The 22,231-nt window shown below is 40.8% G+C and overlaps 1 protein-coding gene across 9 annotated transcripts in view; it reads left to right on the top strand.

The window, feature by feature from the left end:
• Positions 1-22,231, top strand: part of LOC114934598 (uncharacterized) — a 99,037-nt gene that overhangs the window by 39,223 nt on the left and 37,583 nt on the right. For all 9 annotated transcript variants that reach the window (XR_014926089.1, XM_085488601.1, XM_085488600.1 and 6 more), the window contains 8 exons: positions 2,569-2,827; positions 5,042-5,252; positions 6,794-7,887; positions 8,641-8,848; positions 9,270-9,521; positions 10,011-10,380; positions 11,927-12,221; positions 13,833-18,512. Coding sequence is in view for 8 of the 9 variants with exons in the window: in XM_085488601.1 (XP_085344727.1) it covers positions 2,569-2,827; positions 5,042-5,252; positions 6,794-7,887; positions 8,641-8,848; positions 9,270-9,521; positions 10,011-10,380; positions 11,927-12,221; positions 13,833-18,512 (7,369 nt within the window). In the remaining variant the exon portion in view is untranslated. The remainder of the gene's footprint in view (positions 1-2,568; positions 2,828-5,041; positions 5,253-6,793; positions 7,888-8,640; positions 8,849-9,269; positions 9,522-10,010; positions 10,381-11,926; positions 12,222-13,832; positions 18,513-22,231) is intronic.

The raw sequence follows: 22,231 nt of genomic DNA, 5'->3' as shown, positions 1-22,231 counted from the left end.
ACGTACACAAAAGAAAGTAATAGCAGAAATTTAATGATTGCATATTTATTTAACGCGTGCTTTCTGTTTTTGTGTAAACCATTTTTCGTCGTTTCCCTCGATCTATTTATGCTTTTAGATCAAATGCATCTACGAGTTTCATGTTGACGAAAACTTTTGCAGAAAATAAAATCTATTGCATATAAAAGCATAATAGTGTCTTAAAAAAAGAGAGAGTTTGTATGATACTTTTAGGATAAAGATTATTAATATTAGCTCTCTCGGAAATGCATTTAAATCTTGTCGAAATTTATTATCATTCGTATATTGTGACCACGTACGCAAAAGAAAGAGTAATGACAGAAATTTAATAATGGCATATTTTTTAATTTAACGCACGCTTTCTGTTTTTGTGTAAACCATTTTTCGTCGTTGATCGTGTTTCGGATGTCACGAAAAATTTTGGGAGAGAAGGAAAAGCAGTTGAAGCTGAGCAAACTAGAGCGAGCGGTAAATTATTCATTTTTACGTTAAGGCTGGAACTTGTCAAGTGCTTTTCCTCGGACCTGGCCAATCTTTTGTACTGAAATTCGCTGCTTTTTTTTAGCATGTATTTTTAAATGAAATAAAGGAAGGGGACAAAGGGGAAATCGATAACGAACTGCATAATACACCGAGTCTATTTCCAGGATTAAATCCGACCGAAGTTTGCAGAAGCACGCGCGTTCTTCTCGTATCGAAAATGCATGCCACCCGCCTCGCTTTCCTTCCTATCGCGATACACGTCTGTCAAGTAATTAGTTATTTAGTAATCTTTTTGCTCGTCAAACGTCAGCCCGTGTTTTTCTCTGCTTTCTACGTGCGGCGTAACGGGAAGCGAAAAATGAGACGGATTGGACGAATTTCACGTTGAAATGGCGATCGCGTCTTCTTCTTTCTTCACTCTTCCATGGCTTTTCATTATCGAATAGACGTTCCGAGTGGCAACATTTTTGTCGGTTAACAAGAGTTTTCACAACGCGCCGCAGAACGGAAAAGCAGATTTCGATCAGCCGCGTTCAGGAAAATGTCGAATAAAAGATACTCCGAGATATCTCGATATGTGTCGGCCAAGAGATGCGATTTCAAATTTTACCAAAGATTTATTGCTTCTAGTTCTGTTTTCTTTTGTCAGAGAGATTGTATTACGTTCTGTCTTGCTTCTACAATCTGAAAAATATTTAAAGCTGCTTGATATCTCATCTCAATGTCACACCGTGACAGACGGTCTGTCCTGTAAATCGTTTCGTGTCGCGTTTAATATACATTTGAGAAAATTAATAATAAAATATTCAACCTCTTCTTTAGACGTTATGTCAACTGGATAAATGTTTCTGCTGATTCTGTTCAATGTTTCCTCAACAAAAATTTAATTAGATGACATCATTTACTATCTCTCGAAATTTACACAAAATTTACATAAAATTTAAATGCATAAACAGTTTGTGTAAAATTAAAATAAGTTGTAAATTAAAAGGCCAACTTAACGAGTTGATTAATTAAGTGTTAACAATTTATTCTAAGTCATGAAAATAATACAAATGATAATTAGTAAACGTTTCGACTGTATATAGCAAAGCGATATTTGTATTGATAAAGACTGTCGTACAGTTGAAACGTTTACTAATTATCATTTGTATTATTTTTATGACTTAGAATAAATTGTTAACATCTAATTAATTAGCTCGTTAAGTTGGCCTTTTAATTTATAACTTATGCATGAACAGTGTTTGCTGGTATCTAAATAAAATTATATAGATAATTATCCAGATGAAATTTTGGCGTTATCTTATCTTTATATAGATAATAAAAATATGTGTTATATCTGTATCTGCAATAACGTTCAGATAATTTGATTTAGAGTCATAGCACATTTTATATATACATTTTGAATATATTTTGTCATATTCCTTTTATAATTAACATTTTTTCTGTGTTTATATAAGCGGTTTTAAAAATAATGTCATCTGGAAGTTGTCTAAATGAATCGCTGCATGTATAATTTTATCTAGATATATTCAAGACAAAATCATCTTCATCTTATCGAACAATAAATTTACATATCTTCATCTCATCTTGATCCACTCAAATTTAAAATTATTTAAGGATAACGATTTTTGTAATCGAACGTAAAATAAATTGCAGAGTAATTTCGTGAAATTAATTAAAGAATAACGAGCCATTAAACTCAAGGAATTTTGTTCTTTTTAAAAACAGGATTCAGAACACATTCGATTAAATAAAAATAGTAATTAACTCTGTTAAACCTAATAATTGTAAACAAAGAAGGGCTATAAGAGCTATTAAACATAATATACAGTTGACAGTTGATATTAATAAAATTCATATAAACGAAATAATAAATACATAAGAGAAATAAACATTTTGCGAACGTTTCGGCTGACATTTCAATCCTTCTTCAGCGCAATAAAAATATTTTCATTATAAATTGAATTGTAATATTAAACATTAAAGACATTCGATTAACGCGTAGCGCAAAGTAATCGTAATTGATCGTCTGGATGAGAAAGGGCTTTTTTTACTCGACAGATTGTCCAATCGGCCACGCCGCCCGCCGTACCTGTCCAGGTACGTAGCAAGCACGATGGCTCGGGAGTGGCGGCATCCGTGTCGGGGGTGCGCAGACGAAGCGGTCCTCAAGGAGGACTACGTTCGCCCGCTGCAAAAAGGCCGCTCTCTGCCCCAGTGGCGCTTCAGGGCTGGCTGCACAAGCAGGGCTCGGAGGGTCTCATGCTCTGGAAGAAACGTTGGTTCGTCCTCTCCGAGTACTGTCTCTTTTATTACAAGGGTGAGTATCGCGCTCTATCGAGCCTGTTTTTTTTTTAGCGTTTTTGCGCCTTTCCTTCCCGTTATTTTATCACGATGAATAATGTGTATGTGACGCTGTCAGTTTTAACTCGAGCATTATTGTTATTATTCGGAGTAGCGCGTTTATTTAATATGCAGAACCGGCGGATGTGATAACGCTGCATTCGTTTTATAATTAACAATCGGCATTATATGAACCGGTATAAACAATAATTATCCTGGGAATATCTATTAACAACCAATTCGACGCATGGAAATTAAATTTGGTTATCGGTGCAAATGAGCTCTTGTTGAGCATATTGCGTAAATCGAACGAATAAGTTTGTTTTTTTTCTTTTTTTTTTTTTTTTTTTTTTACTTTGCATCGGACTGATATTACAAGCCTTAATAATATTTCGTTATTTGAAATTAAACCCAGTTGAAGAGAGCTTTCACGATCTTATAAAATAAATGTCAGTTATCTCTTTAAAATAATCTCTGAATTTTTCAAAGTATGATGAACGATAAAAACGATCTCCAAGTTTAGTACATAAAATTGCCATTAATATTCGGGTCGATTGTTGCATCTGCTCTATTTACGAGCTTTTATTCCGGCGCATTTATCAGCTTGGCGAATATATTCAAGCAGGAATTTCAGATTCTCCGTCTCGCGTTTAGATCTCGCACGAGACCAATTTCCAGTCATCTTGAATACCGTTGCTCTTCTAATCCGACTCGAAGCGCTAATTACACCCGGTCCCTTTGATTCTATAGATGCACGTGCGTCACAGTGCATCACAGTCGTCGCAGCGAAGATGTGCGAAATGTTCTCTGTTAAGGATACACTCCGTGCGCGGTCTACCACTTCAGTTTGTCTTGCACGTTACTCGAACAAGAAGGAAGTTGTCGCTGGAAGTTCAGGACGCCTCGACGCGTCGTTTACACTGTGACGAACTTTAGTTAAATTACATTCGATAGATACTGCTCCTAATTAGCGGCTCGTCGAGCCTCTTCGAGTATCCTTATGTCTTTCGCAAAAGCACTGAAACTAATACTCGGCAACAAAGTTTTTCGATCCGATTGCTGCGTAAATATCCTACAAAGTTCGTTCAACATGTCCGCGAGATAGGTGATCGATCTTCCATCTTGAAAGAGATATATATATATATTTCGTTTATTATATACTGTATACTCTTATTAATCAATTTTGCTCGAGTAAAGTAAAATCAAGTATTTCCTGAAGAAGTATATAACTTTCTCTCTTCAAGCAAATAGATGGATTCTTTTTTCTATTCGAGATTATAGATCGGAAAGATTTTACTTCGTACAATTCACATTCAAATGTACGTATAAACAATTAAATTGTACATTTTCTATTATCAAAATATGAAGAAGGAATATTTATATGAATTAAATAATTGAGATTTCATATCTCTAATTGCTAAAGCATTCGTTTATTGCGTATGTACGTCTCTAGCGTTTATCATTAGATCGCTTGGAATTCGTTTAGACCAAAATGTTAGCTTATCTAAAACGCAACGTGAGAGAGAAATTCAATTCGCTTGCCGAGATTTCGCGGTTATGTACAAGCTTCGTACAAACTCAAAATTCCGTAATTCGTGTGGCGAAATACCTTGTCTTTCAAAACCAACGCTACTGTAAACGCGAGCCATGAAAAACGTACATGTAAATGTTCACTCTCGCAAATATTTAAAATTACGTGGAAGTAGCGCACATGGTATATATTAATTATAATTATTGTTAGACATAAACGGTTGAAGAAAAAACTATTTCGAGAGTCGGGAAAGGAGAATATGTACATTGCAAATCGGTCCATCTCCAATGGTGCGTTCAAACTTGTCAAGATCGAGAACAGAATGCCGTCAAAAATATTTTTACATTTTGTATTTTTAAAAATATATTTTATATTATTTTAAAAAATATTTTATAGTTTGATCAACTATTCGAACATGACATCCGCACTATTTTATTCGCAAAGGATGAATAGAGCTGTCGTGTAATGTACCTATCCTTTTTTGTCCTTTTTTTGACACGATATTTTTTCTTGCAATCAAACATGATATATAGGACACGTCAAATTACGTGCATGATTTTTGGTGGGGATTTTTTGAGTGAAACTAACCCGAATATTTAATTTTGAAAATAAAATTTAGTCGTCGCGTTGTACGTAATGTAACAATTTATTAATTTGCAGGTCCGGAAGAGGAGAAACTGCTAGGTTCGATATTACTTCCCTCGTACAGAGTTACCGTCTGCAAACCCGAGGATAAAGTTAACAAGAAGTTCGCCTTCAAGGCCGAGCACGCGAACATGAGGACTTATCACTTTGCAGCTGACAGTCGCGAGAGCATGAACCAATGGGTGAATGCGCTAACTTTGGCGACGCTTTTGCAAGATCCTAGCCCGTAAGTTGCACAAATTTATTTTTAAATTGTGTAAAAATCAAACGTGAAAACGTTCTGGACGATCTTATTAGTCATTATAAATTATTTACGCAGAATTCAAGCAAAGTTATTTATTCAATTCTAATAAAGAAATGTTGAATTTATCACACCGATAAAAACGATATTTTTCAATGTTTAATAATTATAGGTTTGTAAAGGGCAAAAAAACATTTGCATGTTTTATCGTTTTTGTCATCACACAAGTTGAATAAATAAACGAATGTGAAGAGATGAAAAATGCGGTGACGAAATTGATACAAAATCGATTTTTTTATTATTGTAATAATCGCATCGATTCATGGATACTTAAATTTTTCATCTGCCGTTTCTATAATGTTCTCTCGTTTCACATTCCCTCTCTTACCCGTAATTTTCCCTCCATTTTACAGTATCACTCTATGCTTTAAAATTGCAGAAAGATCGTTAAATTTTATCTCTCATTCTTTTTACATCCGATTCGAGTTTCTCAAGTACAATACTTTTTTAAAATATATGAATTCGAAAATGTGTAAATATCATGAAAATTTTGCAGTACTTGGAATTTTTTCTTTATACCAGAAATCTTTCCTCGAACTTACGAGGACTTACTATTTATTTTCATTTTACGGAAGAATGAAGTATCTCTTCAGGGATATTGCTAACTACTCTTCTAAAAGATGTCATCTTTTAATGTCACAACACTTTGTGACATTAAACATGGTTCGAAGTGGCAATCTCGAAAGTTAATTCGATACTGCAATAGAGTGACGGCGAACGTCTCTTTGATATTCCGCAAAGGAAATTGGGACGTCGCGTCGCAGCTACCAGGGTGGTTTATTTGAACGATGAAAGTATCGCGACGCTACAGCGCATCTGTCGTTCGCGCGTTATCGCGGCGTAGCTAATCAATCTCGTTAGTTAGTTTCCCGAGAGTTATTTGACTCGCGAAATAACGACGGTGGATGAGGCCCCAACTAGTTCATTGTCTATTTAGCGCATCGTCAGCGGCACTCCGATACGGACAATGAACGTACGTTTTAAACGAGCTTGGTCGTCGTCGTCTATTGTTTGCCCATTTATCCACCGAAAAATCGATTTACCGTTATTTAGTTGAAAAATACCAAGTAGATTCTTGACATATGCGTTTTAGCAGTTCAGCGCGGAACAATGGCGAGAATTAATTTTTCTACATTTAGTAAAATGAGAAGGTTTCTCGAACTGGTCGGGATATAAATTTTGCTTGAAACGCGAAATTGGAGAACGCGCGGTGAAAAGAGAGTATTAAAAAATAATCCCTTTCATTTATACATATGTGCGCTCGATGTATGTATTCAGCAACGATAATTTTACTAATATAGTGTGCATAAAAAAAAATTGCCAGACATACATATTTTACCTGGTGATTCAACTATATTAAATTCAATATCGATGATTTACGTTACGATCGATAGACTCGAACAAATATCTATAAGTTCGACGTGCGAAGTTCATGTCATAGCTCTCAATTTGACTTTCTTCTCAAGTGGAATGGGCGAGGCTGCAGTGGTGATCGAGATAGCGCAGGACGGCGAGCGAAGTGCTCGGCCCAGCGTCTCGTCGATCTCGTCGATCCTGAATCAAAGCGCCGACGACAGCGACTCAGGCTTCCATGGCTTTCAATCGCGCGACGATCCCAGCCACGCGTCGAACAACAACTCGAGTCCGAACAGCGCGAACACTGCCTCCTTCCCGAATCTCAGCAGCAGCAACAGCAACGGCAACTCCGCCAGCAACAATCACGGAAGCGACTCGGGTCACCCGATGATGAACGGTTGGGTGCCGCAGCCAATTTCGAATTACGGTCAACCCAGCACCTCTCAACCGCAATCGCAGCAGCAGCAGCAACAGCAACAATACGGACACTTGCAGCAACTGCAACCGAACCACTCGCATCAGCATCAAGCGTTGTTGCATCAGCATCTACCCCAGGCAAACGTGCTGCCGCCCCATCAGTCGTCGCATCCGCACAAGCACATGCTCCAGCAATCGCCGCAGCAGCAGCAGCAGCAGCAACAGTCGTCTCAATCCATGCCGCATCCCATCGCGGGCAACGTTCAGACGGTGCAGCCTATGTCCCGAAAATTCGGACAGCCGATTTACGCTAACGCGCCGCCAAAACCGAGAAGATTGACGGACGGTTCAAACGAGTACTCGACACCGTCACCCGATCCGGATTATCGGAAAAGTCCGGTCTCGCCGGACGTTACGGTGACGAGTAAAAGTCCGATGTCCGATTACGAGAGGAGCAACACGATTTACGGCACGCGGATGAATCAGCCGCCGCAGCATCAGAGTCTGCGGACCGACAAGTCCGGCCTGAATTACGGCTACGGTCAAATCGCGCAACCGACCGAAAGGAGGACCCCGGACACCTACGGACGTAGCGCGAAGCCGAGAACCAGCAGCAGGGGTAATGGCGACTACGAGGAGCTCTACGGCACTCCGCCGCTCTACCAGAGACCCGCTGGTCCCGTGGGTTACACCAAGGGTGCGTCCCCGGCGCCAATTCCCATCCCCGTTTACGCGCAGCAGCAACATCTACAGCAACTGTTGCACTCACCCGTCACGCCGCCGCACAGTGAGTCTCTTTGTTTTCTTTACCTTCTTCTCGCGGCTGCTCGCGCACAAAGGCGCTCCGTAATTAGTGCCGTAAACGAGCAAAAGGTGAAAACATTTTACGCGGATGTATGTTTGAAAGTAACGTCTCTCTTCTCATTTATGTTACAAAGCGAGCTTTCTTATCGGGCCGTTAAGGCGCGCGTCCCGGGAATCTATTTCAGCGACAACAATCTCGGTCTTTCTATATGTTTTTCGCATTTCGTCGCATTGTCGCGCAAAGAGAATTCGAGTCTTGTATTAAAAAAAGGTAATGAACATAAAACAGCGCTTTGATAACTTTTCCGTGCAAGCACGGTGGTTTCCAGCGCGTGTTTTGAGTAATATTCCTTTGATGAAAAGATTCTAAAAAAGTTTATTATTCTAAAGTTTGAAAAAAGTTGCCGTGCGTTTATCGCAATATGATGTAGCAAGGGCTCCGTATTTTCTTATTATCGCGGACGAATATTAATTCGCAGCTCGCGAGATCATAAAGATACGAGTTAATTCCAAAATTGAAAAATTAATTTTATATCGCGTTAAAATTATAATACTCGTAATGAGAGATAATAAAAGTTACGACCTAGATTTTCTCTTTTTGCGCATCGCATCGTCTCACGGTAAAAATTCGCGCCTTTCTTTTTCTCCGCGTGGCAAAGGATCTTGAATAATGTTGTAACCGATAAAGCTCGACGTGGTAATATACAAAGGGCGTCACGATTTGCTTCTTTTTTAGTGCCGATGAAGACGAGAATTCAACCGCCACCGCGACCGCACAGTGCTGATTTTCTAGAATACGAAGCGACGAGACGACCTCAGCAACAACCCGCGCAATGCGAGAGGCCACCGGATCAGCAGAGACGTCCGCAGAGGCCTAAGTCCAGCCTAGATATAGTGAATCCGTCGGATGCGACCAACGATGGTTACTTCTACTCCGAAGAAAGGTATTTCATTTGTTTTTTTTTTTTTTTTTTTTTTTACGTTTTATTGCACGAATATACAGAGTATCCCAAACTTACTGTACCCACACGTTAATGGAAGATTCTTGAGACGATTTGGAAACGATTTTTCCTCAGCGAAAATGCCCAAGCACCAATAATTTTCCAGTTATAAACGATTAAAAATAAAAGCTTTTTTTTTGTAAATTAAGCCTTGTGAAGATAAATTATTAACAAAACTACATTTAGTTAATTTCAGGTAAAGTTTACTGTAATAGAATTTTTATTTTTAAACTTAGTTACAAAGATACATAATTTCAAAAATTGGGAACATTAAAAAATGATGGCCTTTCTCGACATTTTCGCTGAGGAAAAATCATCTTCAAATAACCGTAGGAGTTTGCATCGCGCGTTTTTTTGTACTTAGATACGCGGCACAGATGCGGCAGTCTGCGGTTTATTTGCACCAGACCCCGCAGCATTATCAGCAACAGCGGAATCAGTCTCTCTCGCGCGTCACGATGCAGCCAAAACTGCCGGGTATCCGTGACAAGACTGACGAGAGTAGAATAGCCATATTGCCGGATTCCACCTGCCCCGCTCTGAGACGCACCCAGCGAGATCACGTTCACGGGCAACACACGATGCCCCCTCAGTCGCTGACGCAGAGACATTCCGAGTGAGTCACCGCAGTACATTATCCGAATATATAATTAAGCCGCATGCCGCAGAGCCCGCGTTTAACGTTTCATCGAAATTCAGAAATTTCAAAATGTCGCTTTTAAATAATACGATAGCTTGCACCACTTTATTTTAATAATATATGAATATATTATATATTTAACGCACTTTGCGCGATGATTTTTTAAAGAACCTTTAGTAAATCCTTGTTTCTATGAAAATTGAAGAATTGAAAAAGGAGAAGACAATTTCTCTCGCGAAATATATAAAAATATATATAAATTTTGTACACCTCAATTCCTGATTTGCACCTCTCTATTTGAAACAACATATGAATATGTAATATATTTAACGCACTTTGTGCGATGCTTTTTCAAAGAACCATTATAAATCCTAGTTTCTGAAAATTGACAAATCGAAGAAGGAGAAGACAATTTTTCTCGTGAAATACATAAAAATGTATATCTCAATTCCTGCTTCGTATCAGGATAATGGGCAATGACCCAAAATTCCGAAGATCGTTGCGCGAGAAGAGCTACGAGGCGAATGGCCGCGAGATGATAACGCATGGTGGCGAGGACAACACGATCCCGCGAAGGGTACCTCGTGGCGAGTACGACGGGTGGGGAAGAACGACGAGTCACAGTGTCCACGGAACCCACATCGCTCAGACGTATCACGCCGGTGGTCACGCAGGTGGTGGCAGACGATGGAGCGAGCAGCAGCAGTTCTGCAGATCGGCATCGGCGCGTCTGCCAAGGACACGACATCCCGCCGCGCTTGATCCCGACGACGACGACTACGCCGAGAGGTCCTCCGAGCAGGATTCGCGGGATGGTGAACGCAAGATTCAGCAGGTAAGAGATCCAACGTTCCCCATACAGTTTTTTCGCGTTCATTCGTTTCTTTCAAGATTGAACCTCGTAATAGAATTTGCATATAGTATCTTTATATAGTTTCATTATTAGAATCTCTTTGATTACATCGTGTTGAATATATTTATTCTTTATCTTTAATTCGTGAGAAATCTGTTCGGCAGATCCGTATACTGTTCCAAAAATGTTGGGCTACAGTAAAGTCCAGTTGTTAAATAAATATTCTTTCTCTGATGATTTACTGCTCCCGTATACTGCTCCAAAAATGTTGGGCTACAGTAAAGTCCAGTTGTTAAATAAATATTCTTTCTCTGATGGTTTCCAAAAAGCAATTTTATATTTTTATACGAATAAAAAATTTATTTTTGTAGAATAGCTATTAATAAGTGAATTTGTAATACGATTTTGTAATACAAATCGATAAATGTTGAAATAAGTCTTTCGCCGTACGAATACATTTCCGTTTCGAGCTCCTTGCTCCGTTTCTATTTCGGAAAATCTGGGATGAGTCATGCAGCGAGCCGTTTCTTTGAATCAGGTAGATAGCTGTAGGTCATCAGCATTGCTTGTATCAGCTTGTACAAGACCACCGTAACATCGGTGGACGAGCATGATTCATACGATAGCTCTGTTGCATAGCTACACAACTTGTGTCGTCTTACGTCATCTCGACTCTCTTCGTGTCTTTGCTTTCACCATCGTTTTCACTTCATTATTATCATTGTTATTACATTAGTCCAATCGTATTCATAATTTTCTAGATTTTTCAGTTTGTATTATTATCGGAAATTTTTTAAACGTTTATTTCTCTCCCGATTAGATCCTACAATTACGATGCAGTTCTTGCAGAAAATAGGAAACAATAAATTAAAAGACATCTTTCGATAAGAAGAGAGGAGGAGGGGATAAAAAACAAAAATAATAGTTTCGGATTATATAAAAGTAATTAATTTTTGAACTGTAAATTGAAATATACTCGTACAATTATAAGCTTCATTTTATATATAGAAGATTAAAGAATCGTATATAAATATTACGTATATAAAATTTTTAAAAATAAATTTGCTCGATACTCACATATAAACATTAATTTTTTTTATTAATTACACACATCAAAAAAAATTTCGGGACTTGTAACATTCTGATGCTAAAATAATATATTTTTAACACAACTGATAAACAAAATACAATAAAAAGATATATGAGTAAATATAAATATATATTATTTAACTAAATTTTCATACATAAAATTTAATTATTTTCATCCACGCGAAAATGGTAATATATTATTATAATAATATATTATTATTACTACAATTTAATATTATTATAAATTTGAATCGATAAAAAAGATACCATAACATAATCATCGTAATAAAAATTTGTCGTAATAATTAGAAGCGGTTTCAAGATTCTGCGTTGCTAAAATATGAAAGCAAAGTCGAAATCTCCAAAATATCCTCAAACTATCTCACATTTTTTTTTTTCGTTGCATAGCTAATGAAGGGTTACGATATACATTTTATAGCGCGAAGAGTCGATGAAGCGGTTGCTGGAATGGAAGCAGCGTATGCTGCAATCCCCGTTAACGCGAAAGCCATCCGGTTCGGCCAATCGGGGCAGGGCACAAAATGATCTTTCGAGTTACTACAAGCAACAGGCGCTGCTGGATTTGGCAGCGCACGAGGCCGCCGTGGCTGAGGGTCGTCACTCCCGTAGGCGGGAAGACGGGCATCGTTCGCATGTCAGGAGCAAGAGCTCGGACGGCCGTCGGACTGCCGTCAACGTGCCACGCTATAACAGCTATTCCAGCGATGACGAAGGTAGGGACAGCTCGCCTGAACTTATCATTTAAGTGGTAGTTTCGTCGCCCCGCGTAACCGAGGGACCCCGGTCGCGAGATATGTTGAAAATTACACGGACAATTAATTCTTTCGGCCGTGTATATATTGATTATGCGTGTTTAAAAAAAAAAAAAAAAAAAGGTATATTTGACCAAAAAAAAAATATCATGAACTTTATCTCCGATCAAATTGCTCTCTTGGTTTTTTTGTCTTGAGAAAAAAGCTCGATAATCTTTTCATTTAAATCGTTTTGACCAATGCGAGTCCCTCGAAAGCGCTCCGTCTGCGATGTATCAATTTTAAAAAGTAGATAGTTGTTTATAGTAAGCTACAAATTAATCCAGATTCTAACATAATCGTGTGTAATTGCTAACACGGTGAGAAATCTAATATGTGCATATTTGTTCGCGCAAAGTAAAGCATTTCTTTACGAGAATGCATGTCAAGAATTTTGTACTTTGTTCCTGGTGCTCGTGTACGTTGGAATTGAAATATCTCCTCAAGTGCTATGTCGATTAATCCCTTTGTGGCAAATCAATTATCAGCATGTTTCTGTTTCTCAATCAAAGGCATATGTAGAGATGTTTTATAATTTAACAAAAAATATTTAACAAAAATTATGCCCGATTATGCGAATATTGCAATCAATGCGATGCGCCTGAATTATTCGCGATTTGCGAAAATTACAAAAATCGAAGTTGCGTGTTTTTTCCTTGATTTTTTCTTTCTCTTATATTAATACATAATCGTCGAGGAAACGTAGAAGAGTTCAACGAAATGCGAAATAAGGATGAAACGAGAAGAAATTAGAAAAAAAAAAAAAAACAATTAAAACATACATATCTGCGAGCGATACATTTCTCCGCGGGGGCTCCTTCTATCTGCTGCTGTTGGGTCTAGGCTGACTGGTGAATGGGAAACGATTAACAATCTTAAAACTTTTTAACTGTCCAAATGATCGAATATTAATATCCTGTTCGATTTAACACCGATCGTAATTAGATTGCCGTAGAAAATATGGGTCAGCATGGCATGCCAAAGAATTTCACTAACACTATTTGCCGTAGCTACGCAAATACGGTCGCATTTATCTACCAGCTCGCGTGTTCGCTATCCTACGATTAACCGCAAAATCAATCATTCGATCATCGGGATCATTGCACGATCAAATATCGCGACAAAAAAACTGTTCTCTTTAATTTAGTTGTCAAACGTTTAGCGATTCGTCAGCTTTAAAATTTGATTCCAAATTATCGAGATGTAAAACTCTTTTCACAAATTAACCAATATCAAAATATAAAAATGTAAAGAAATATATATATATATATATATATATATATATATATATATATAATTCTCTCAAAAAGTTATTACAAATGATATTACTAATGATTAACATAGATAAGTGATACGTTTTTGATCAATGCAATGATCTTCGACGTCGTTATCGCGCTTGGCGAGCTGGCTTAAATCTGTATGATGGGTTTAGAAAAGGGAATATGTAAATGGGTTAAAAAAAGATTTTTTTTTCTCATACACATAAGTAACGTACGTTGCTCGTGTCTTTGTGTTTTGTAACGAACGAATTAGAGCTGGGAGATGTCCGGAGGAAGCGCACGCGCAGACCCACGCATGCAGGAAGGAGCCCTCGGTCATCGACGGCGACGTCGGCCGTCCAGGATGTCACGATATCCCCCGGCGGAATCGGCGGCCGCACGAGCGTTAATCAGACTTCGCAATCGCAAACGTTTAACACTCGCAAGACGATTTCGGGTGGAAGCGCAGGCGGCATTCCGCCGGACGCGGGTTACGACGAGGTGAGTTTCCCGCCGATGGCGAGAAACGATTACGCGTACGCGCCGTCGACGATGGATAGGCGATCGTCGTCCAGGAGGACGGATCCAGAAGCCACGTACGAGGACTCCGCGCTCAAGACTCACAAGACTCCGAAGAAACCGTCGGGAATCCTGAAGACGTCGACCTCTTACGGTTACGATCAACGACAATTCGAGGGACAGCAAGCCGAAATCGACAGCAACAAATCGGATAACGCGCGCGGATATCGCGGCAGTGAGTCCTGGCAAAAGAACGTACAGTGGGATTCCAAGGACGATAATGACGAATGGGATCCCGGCATCGATGAGAGTAAAGTCATCAAAGAATTCTCTTATCAGTATATTAATCCTAAGAAAACGGGGACGTCGCCGAAAGTGGAAGACGAAAAATCCGAGAGCATGAATCTGGTACAATGCCGAATCAGATCCTTCGAGATGACGAACATGGACAGCTCCAGTCCCGTCACGATGACGTTGTCTATGCAGGAGCCGCTGAAAGTGTCGCCGCTGCAGGCGACCGAAGCTCACATTTCGAAACTTGATTGCGCGAACAAAAGCTCGACCGTCATTCGTAGCTTCGCTCTGGGCGATCCGAGCGTTTCGGAGAACGCTTCCAAGCACAAAAGCGTGGAAGAAGGCCACGCTAAGCAAGCCTCGTCTGATAGTAACAAGTCGGTCAAGGATCTTCTGGCGGACTTTGAACGAAAATCGCAACAGATTAATCGGCAGAGATGTGAAAAACGGCAAGACTCAAAACATTGTGATGATCATGGCGATAATGACACGTTAAGGTATGACATTGACAGTAATATGGAACATCGAGATGCTGGAAAATTTATCGAAAAAGGAAATGAAATGGACGAAGCCATTTCGCAATGTTTCACTGCAGATATTCTGTATACTGGCATGCAAGTGCAAAATGCTGATGAATCTCAAAGCAAGATGGCCAGCTCGAAAGACAATCCGACCGAACTCTGCGTGCCACCCGATGATTTAGATATGATTTCGAATCCCAATTGCGTCAGAACAAGCATAACCGAATCTTTGTTAACGCATGGCGATCAATTTCCCGATGATAATGATCCGATCGCTCCTATTTCGAAGCAGGACGATATCAACAGCGAAGATCATTACCTTCCTATGTCTCCTAGGAAAGCTATATTGGATCCGAATAGCGACGACAGACCGAATCCTAAAATAATGGAAAGCCTGTTTGCCAATCTGGAGCACGAGGAAAGTTCGTACGTGGAGATGGCGCAGAACGGAATGAATCGCTCTCTTCTGGCACCAAATGAGGACGGCGTAAAACACGATTCCAGCGATTATTCTACGCTAGATGCGTCCCATTACGAATTTGTCTGTGTGTCGGACAACAAGATGGAACCGGTGTACATGGAGGTGAGTCAATTATCCGAGAAAGAAGACGAAAATAATGATAAAACATCCTTAATGAAGAAGAAGAGCAACGAAAATTCGCCGCATCCGAGAAGCGATCTGCCCGACATTCTGACAGCGCTCAAATCCGACAGTTCCGACGCCGACGACGAGTCGTCCAAAGATCTCGACTCTATAAACGCGCCGCGACATCCACGTTTCAGTTTGTCCGACACCTTTCGACCAGCCTCCTATTACTTGGGAGCTAGTCGCAACATGATTGCAGAATTACATGATTCTTCGGACAGCGAATTAGTCTCCCCGCCACCGATACCAACTTCCCCGCCGCCATTAGATGACCTAGATTCTTTGGATATGCAAGAGTCATTAGAGATAAAGAAGGTATCGCCTCAAGTAGCCACGACGAAAGACAACTCGAATCGAGATTCTCCAAAGTCTTGGAACAAAGCGATGGGTCAGGTGGAGACGCATAGGCCGCCGTCGAGATTTTCGGACGCGACCATCAGCTCCACCTTCAGAGACAGCAGGATATCGCTGGAGAGTGCATCCGGGAGCGATTCGGTCGAGCTTAGAAATCCGGAAGAGGAAGCTCGCCACAGACAATTGAAGAGAAGACCTGTCAGCGATGACGTTTGCGAGGTTTTGGACAGTCTAGATGAGTTGGAGTCGTTGGGAAGTCGCTTCGACGGCGCGAGCATCGACCTCGATCAATACTTGGAGGAATTACAGGCCAGAGATGCATTCAACGTGGATCTCTACGCGAAGGATTTGAGCTACAACAGCATTTACGGATTTAACGAGAACATGCTGGTGGTCGATAAATTGCAGAAAACCACGTGTCAGGATCTGTCGAGAAAGATGAAATTAATGTCCAGCAATCTCGACCGGCCGTTCGATTATTCCGGCAAAAACAAGACCGGCTCGGCGAGCAGTCTACCGTCTATGAGGGTGTCCGATCTACCACCTTCGCATCAACATTCGCAGTCTTTCACCGGTGACGCGCATTACGAGAACGTCGCGAGCTTTTCGCCACTTCGCGGTTCACCGGCGATTCGACCTGACAGCGACGAACCGCCGACGCGCGACAGGATACAGAGCGGGTCGCAGAGCATTACTGCGCTGCCAGTTTCTCACAGCAGGGACTCGAGTTACTCGAATGCGTCGATCGCAGCGTCAATCTCGACGTCCATGGTCTGCCAGAGACCCGCCAGCGCGCAATCCTCGATGCACTCCGCCATGAATGCGTTCGCGTCCTCGGTGAATCGCGGCAACGCGTACACGGGATTCCCGTGTCACTCGAGGTCCGCCAGTCACGACACGTGCGTGCGACACGTGTTGCCGAACCATCGATCGACCTCCAGCCAGGACTCGAGTCATTATCCCAGTCCGATGCAGGCTTCCAATCCCGCGTTGCAACAGTCGTATTTGCCGAACGTGGGCGAGCAGCGTATTCAGAACGATCAATCGGGAGCGCCCTATTACTATTCTGATCTCCAAGCCAGTGTCAACAGCGCGAACGACGGGGAGCTTGCGAGCAAACCGACGATCGGTCATACCTCGCGATTACCTCAGCTGAACAATCAGAGGGACGATGCCGCGATCGGCTTGAACAAACGCAACGACATCGGTCGTATAGTGAACCCGATCGCGCGACAGATACCGCGACAGATTCAAGTAGACGATATAGACGAGGCTAGACGCATCGCCGCGGAGCTAAGACGTACAACCTGTCAACTGTTGGGCGACGACAAGGCCGCTCTCGTGGATAAACGCAACTTCTACGAAGCCGATACGCTGCGTCGTGTCAAGTCCACCGATCCATTACCGGATTTATCGTTGCCCGAGGCTAGAAACTTGTATCCTCATGGTCTTAGAGATAAGTCTATTGATCCGGGCAATATCGATAATACCGAACCGACACACATCGTACAAACGTCTTATCGTCGATCGAGATCTCTAGAGGGATTACTCGACGACGTTGATCTGCAAAATTTAGTGGAACAACGAAACCAAGGTAACCGAGTGATAACGGCGATTTCAGCGACCCCGACCAACGAGATTGAAGCAACACTGCAGAATTTATCGTCTTCCAACAATCGTAATACCACGACTGACAGTCAGTTCCATGCCGAGGATCCTTGGGAGCAGGACAGCCTCTGGCGCGAGAGCCTGAGGAGAGTGAGTCTGCGGAACTCCAGATCCTTAAATAATCTGCTGGATAGTCCGCCGAGCACCGACGACGAGAGGCACAGCAACGTCAAGTCACGTGGTAGGATCACCCGAGGAGTGACTTATGTCAACGACAGCGTGACTCTCCGCAGGGACGTTCGCGTGGAAGAATCATTGTGCGGCGAGCGATGGCGAGTCATACGTAGACTGAAACTGGATCACGAGCATCAAATGCGAGAACGATCCATCGAGAACGATGACAGCAATGACGGCGGTGGCAACGACGCCGTCGCTTATGAAACCTTATCGATGGAACGAATCGGCGCGGGCGGCTACGTTTGGGATCCGCAGAACGAGGCCTACCGCAAGTCCACCGCAGCGGACCAGAGGAATCATTTTTTAGAGGATGGCAACCTTCCCCCGGCTCGCTCGATCCCGGACGTCCGAATGTCCGCGACGTCGTTCGAGCTCGACCGAGAGAAACTCCGCCAATGGGACTTGTTATCGAGCGCCTGCTTACTCCAGGAGCAGCAGCGCACCTCGATGGCGGACTCGGGGCGAGGGTTGCCGGTCGCGGAACAACCTGGAGAAGCTCACGATTCAAGGCTCACCGTCGTCTCGGCGGCGGCGGCAACGACGACGACGATGACGATGACCATGACCATGACGATGACGATGACGATGACAACGACGACGACGACGCCGACGACGACTACGACGACGACGACGACGACGATGACCACGACGATACCGCCAATGGGCACCGAGCAGGTAGACGTTATCGTAAAGCCGATCGATACCGCGGATGTACGCGACGTCTTGGCGACGAAGATGCCGATCAAGCGGCAGGAACCGTGTAAACGGGCTGCAGGTGAGTGGCTCCTCAACCATGCTGGGGTGTACAGGCAGTGACCGTACGAGGCCGTGTTCCAAATCGTCACACGACTCGTCTCGACGTGACTACGGATCTTGTGCGATAAATGTTTAATCCTAAATAGTAGAGGGAAGCTAAAAAATGCTTCTATACATCATTTCTGCCATATATTTTGCCATAACTTTTATAGACATTTCAGATAAGTTTAGCATTTTTGCCTTATTTTATATTACATTTTTTTTATAAAGGAATTACTATCTTTCTTTATTTTCTCTCGGTGGTTCAGACACTCTTTCGACCATTTAAAAGTAGAAAACTAATAATTTTGCAAAATTTGAACGATTTAATTAATTGTTGAGCAATAGCTAAGCCAGGGCTCGCTCTTTAGGATTAAACACGATATTCTCGCTACCAAATGTACCTGCGCTTGCGATGGCATGCATAGCGATGCAAGCCGGCTTCCTTGTAATTATGAACCAGGCCGTGTGTGTATGTGTGACCTGCAATTTACATTTACTTATTCATTCGACGATTTTTTGTTAGTTTGTGGAATCCGAGAATCGATTTGAATAATGCATATAAATATAATTTTGGGCGACGCGGATAAAGTTTTATAATTGAATGCGAATTGGAACACGGCCTGGTACGTGAGGGTATGAGTGAGTGTGTTTACAAGACGATTAAAAATACAGAGTGATTTATCGTGATTTACTGCAATTATTCGTCACGTTGGAGAACGCAAATCGGGCTTTCATAGCACAATAAAATGGGTAAATAGTAATAAAGTACTTTTGTGCTATCTGTCAAATTAATGCGAAACTCCAATTCGTGTGTATGTACGTATGTGCGTGTGTACGAATGAGTGCATGTATTATATATATATATATATTCTTAAAATATATTTATCACTTAAGATTTATATCACACAATCGCTGAAAGAAAATTGGTGTAATCCAAGACGATTATGTTTTCTATTTAATTCTTTCTTTCGTTTACTTATATATTTTTTAAGTCATGCCAGTTAATTGATTCGTAATGTAAGTATAAGTTATGACATTATTATTATTATTATTATTATTATTATTATTATTATTAAGAGTAATGTTTCTTTGTCGAAAGCGGTATTAACACTATTTTAAATATCCTTCGATTATTTCCCATTTGAGTGATTTCAAGTTTATATCCTTTACACGGATCTCATTTTCGCGCATATTATATAATCTACGCGAAATTAATAACGAATTATTTCTTAAACCATATTTTTAGATATTGACAAAACTATCAATATATCGCGATATTGTTTAATTCGGCCATCTAGACAATTTGCTAGAATGTATCGTCGCCAAGTAATATAGAGCCTCTATAAATAACTCTTTCATGAAAATATTTTCAAGATTAATAAAAGCTGTCTTTGCAAAATACAGCGACTGCCATTAGCAACGACATTATTATTAATAATTTCAGAAATTTATTTAATTAACTAAGGGATTCAATCGTACTATTTTAAGCATTTATTACAACATGTACATATATAACTCGTGTTATACATATAAATTTGTACAAAAAGATATCCGACTGAAAATAAATGAAACTAAAAGCGGATAGAAATTTACCCAAGTCACATTATCTTTAGTAATCCTTAAATTCGTTTCTGGTAAGCGGATATTACCGAGCGAGATGGTACAAGCGAGGATCAAATTGACGACAGTAAAATATATCTGACAAGTTATATAGATAAAATTAATGTAACGCTTAAATAATTATATACGAATGAAGACCAAGAGAGAATAACGAATGCAATTTTGTTCGCCTCGAAAACACAGAGAAAGAGCAAGAGACGTGTAATTTCAATTTTTTTATTCGAGCAATCTATCGTAAAAAAAAAAAGAAAAATATATGTAAAACTTACGTGATTACAGGAAAATTCATTATCCGTTATTATTATCCCCGGTGGAAAGATTCGGGCGTAAAGAAGTCGCGATCTCGTTATACTTTCGCGATAAAACGATTGTTCGCATACGCGAATCCGACGTAGATCCAGCGATTAACGCGCTAATCGCCCTAATGAATTTTCTTCGGACAACTTTGTTCCGCTAATTAGTTTTTCCTCCGGAGGATGTTATCCTTACGAGGAGCGGCTAAGACCGCTTGAGCGACGACGGAAATCTGTTCCGTTCTCGAGAGCATCGTACTATTCGCGCGTCACTCGCCTTAATAACGGAGCGGTGCTTGTAGCCTTGTGAGAAACAGCTTCCTCGACAATGGGACGACTTTGCACAGTCTATTGGCAGGTGGAAAGTCGTCGCATTGTATGACTAACGTTGTTTGACGCAGCGAGCGCATTATCGTAACTACGTCCAAGAGGCGAATGCACATCGTCGACATCGTCGTCGTTCGTCGTCGGCGGCGGCGACGACTTGTTCGTTGCACTTTACGTCGAGTTCAATAACATACGCGAATGACGTAGACTGTTGAAGTAGATAGATTCTATATTCCGCCGCGAGCGATATCTACGGCGCGTCTGCTATTCCTTCCTATGATTCCTCGCGGGATCGTTAAATATCGACGAGGGAGAAGGCGGAACTTTTATCCCGCGGTTCCTCGACTGTGCCGATCGATTATGTGCCTGCCCCGGTCGCGTGAGAAATTTTTTAGTCTTTCTTTTCTTCCCCGATATATATATATATATATATACGTTTTCCCTTTGTGTTTGCCGGACGCGAGGGAATACCCGCGCGTTGCTCCATAATTAAAGTCCGCCGGATCGCAGATTTCGTGGAATTAATAAGAGCTCAGAGAGAGAAACGGAGAAAAAGGGTTTTCGATCGAAACCGCAAAAGAATTGATTTCTGACGGGATAATATCGGCTCGATATCGGACAACTTATATCGCTCGGATAGATTGCTGCACGTACATTTGACGTTCGTTCGATCGAGAAAGAGAAATTCCTGCTCGGGATATTATTACAACATGCATTTTTAGCCTTACAATTGGATTACCTCACATTTTCCGATCACATTTCCCAATCGCGGTGTTGCGATAATAGCGATATAGTTTAATTTAAACGCGCGCCAATATATATCTTTCGATCGAGCATTGAAATCACCGATATAATTTCACTCAAATTTCAATTTTCGATGTTGCAAAATAAATCTATATAAAGAAGTTTAATATTTCATAGATAGAAAGTGCGTTTTCACGTGTCAGAGAGTATTTAAATTTTTATTAAAACATCACATTGATTTTGTTTTCTAATTCTTGTCTTTTAAAATGTTTAAATATGTCGCATTAAATTAAATTAAATTAAATTAAATTTGATAGTATAAAATTAGATACGTCTCGATGTACAATAACTCGAGGCATCGCGAAAGGTCAGAGACACGCTAAAATGGGATATTTTTACAATTGGAGTACCAAAGCCTCTCTTGTCGGCGCAACGCGTCTGTGATTGGCACTTCGGTAATGCGGTTCACCGCATCGATTGGCTGCCATTGACCCCGGTGAAAAATCAAACTTTCATTGTCCGTGTAAGCCGCAACGTATTCAGGCATGAGGGCTCATTTATCATTTCAAGTTGGAAAAATGAACCATCTCGCGAAATGGCGATCGATCTACGTGAAAACACAATTATAGAGAATATACACAATTATATAATACTTATTCGATAATACATAATTCGATAAAGAAGAAATCATTCCAAATTAATCATCAATCAT

This window comes from Nylanderia fulva, unplaced genomic scaffold (genome assembly GCF_048542155.1).
Source record: "Nylanderia fulva isolate GAGA-0341 unplaced genomic scaffold, ASM4854215v1 Scaffold7, whole genome shotgun sequence".
NCBI classification, from domain to species: Eukaryota; Metazoa; Arthropoda; class Insecta; order Hymenoptera; family Formicidae; genus Nylanderia; species Nylanderia fulva.
Note: the sequence above shows the minus strand (reverse complement) of the source record. Positions and strands in the feature narration are given on the sequence as shown.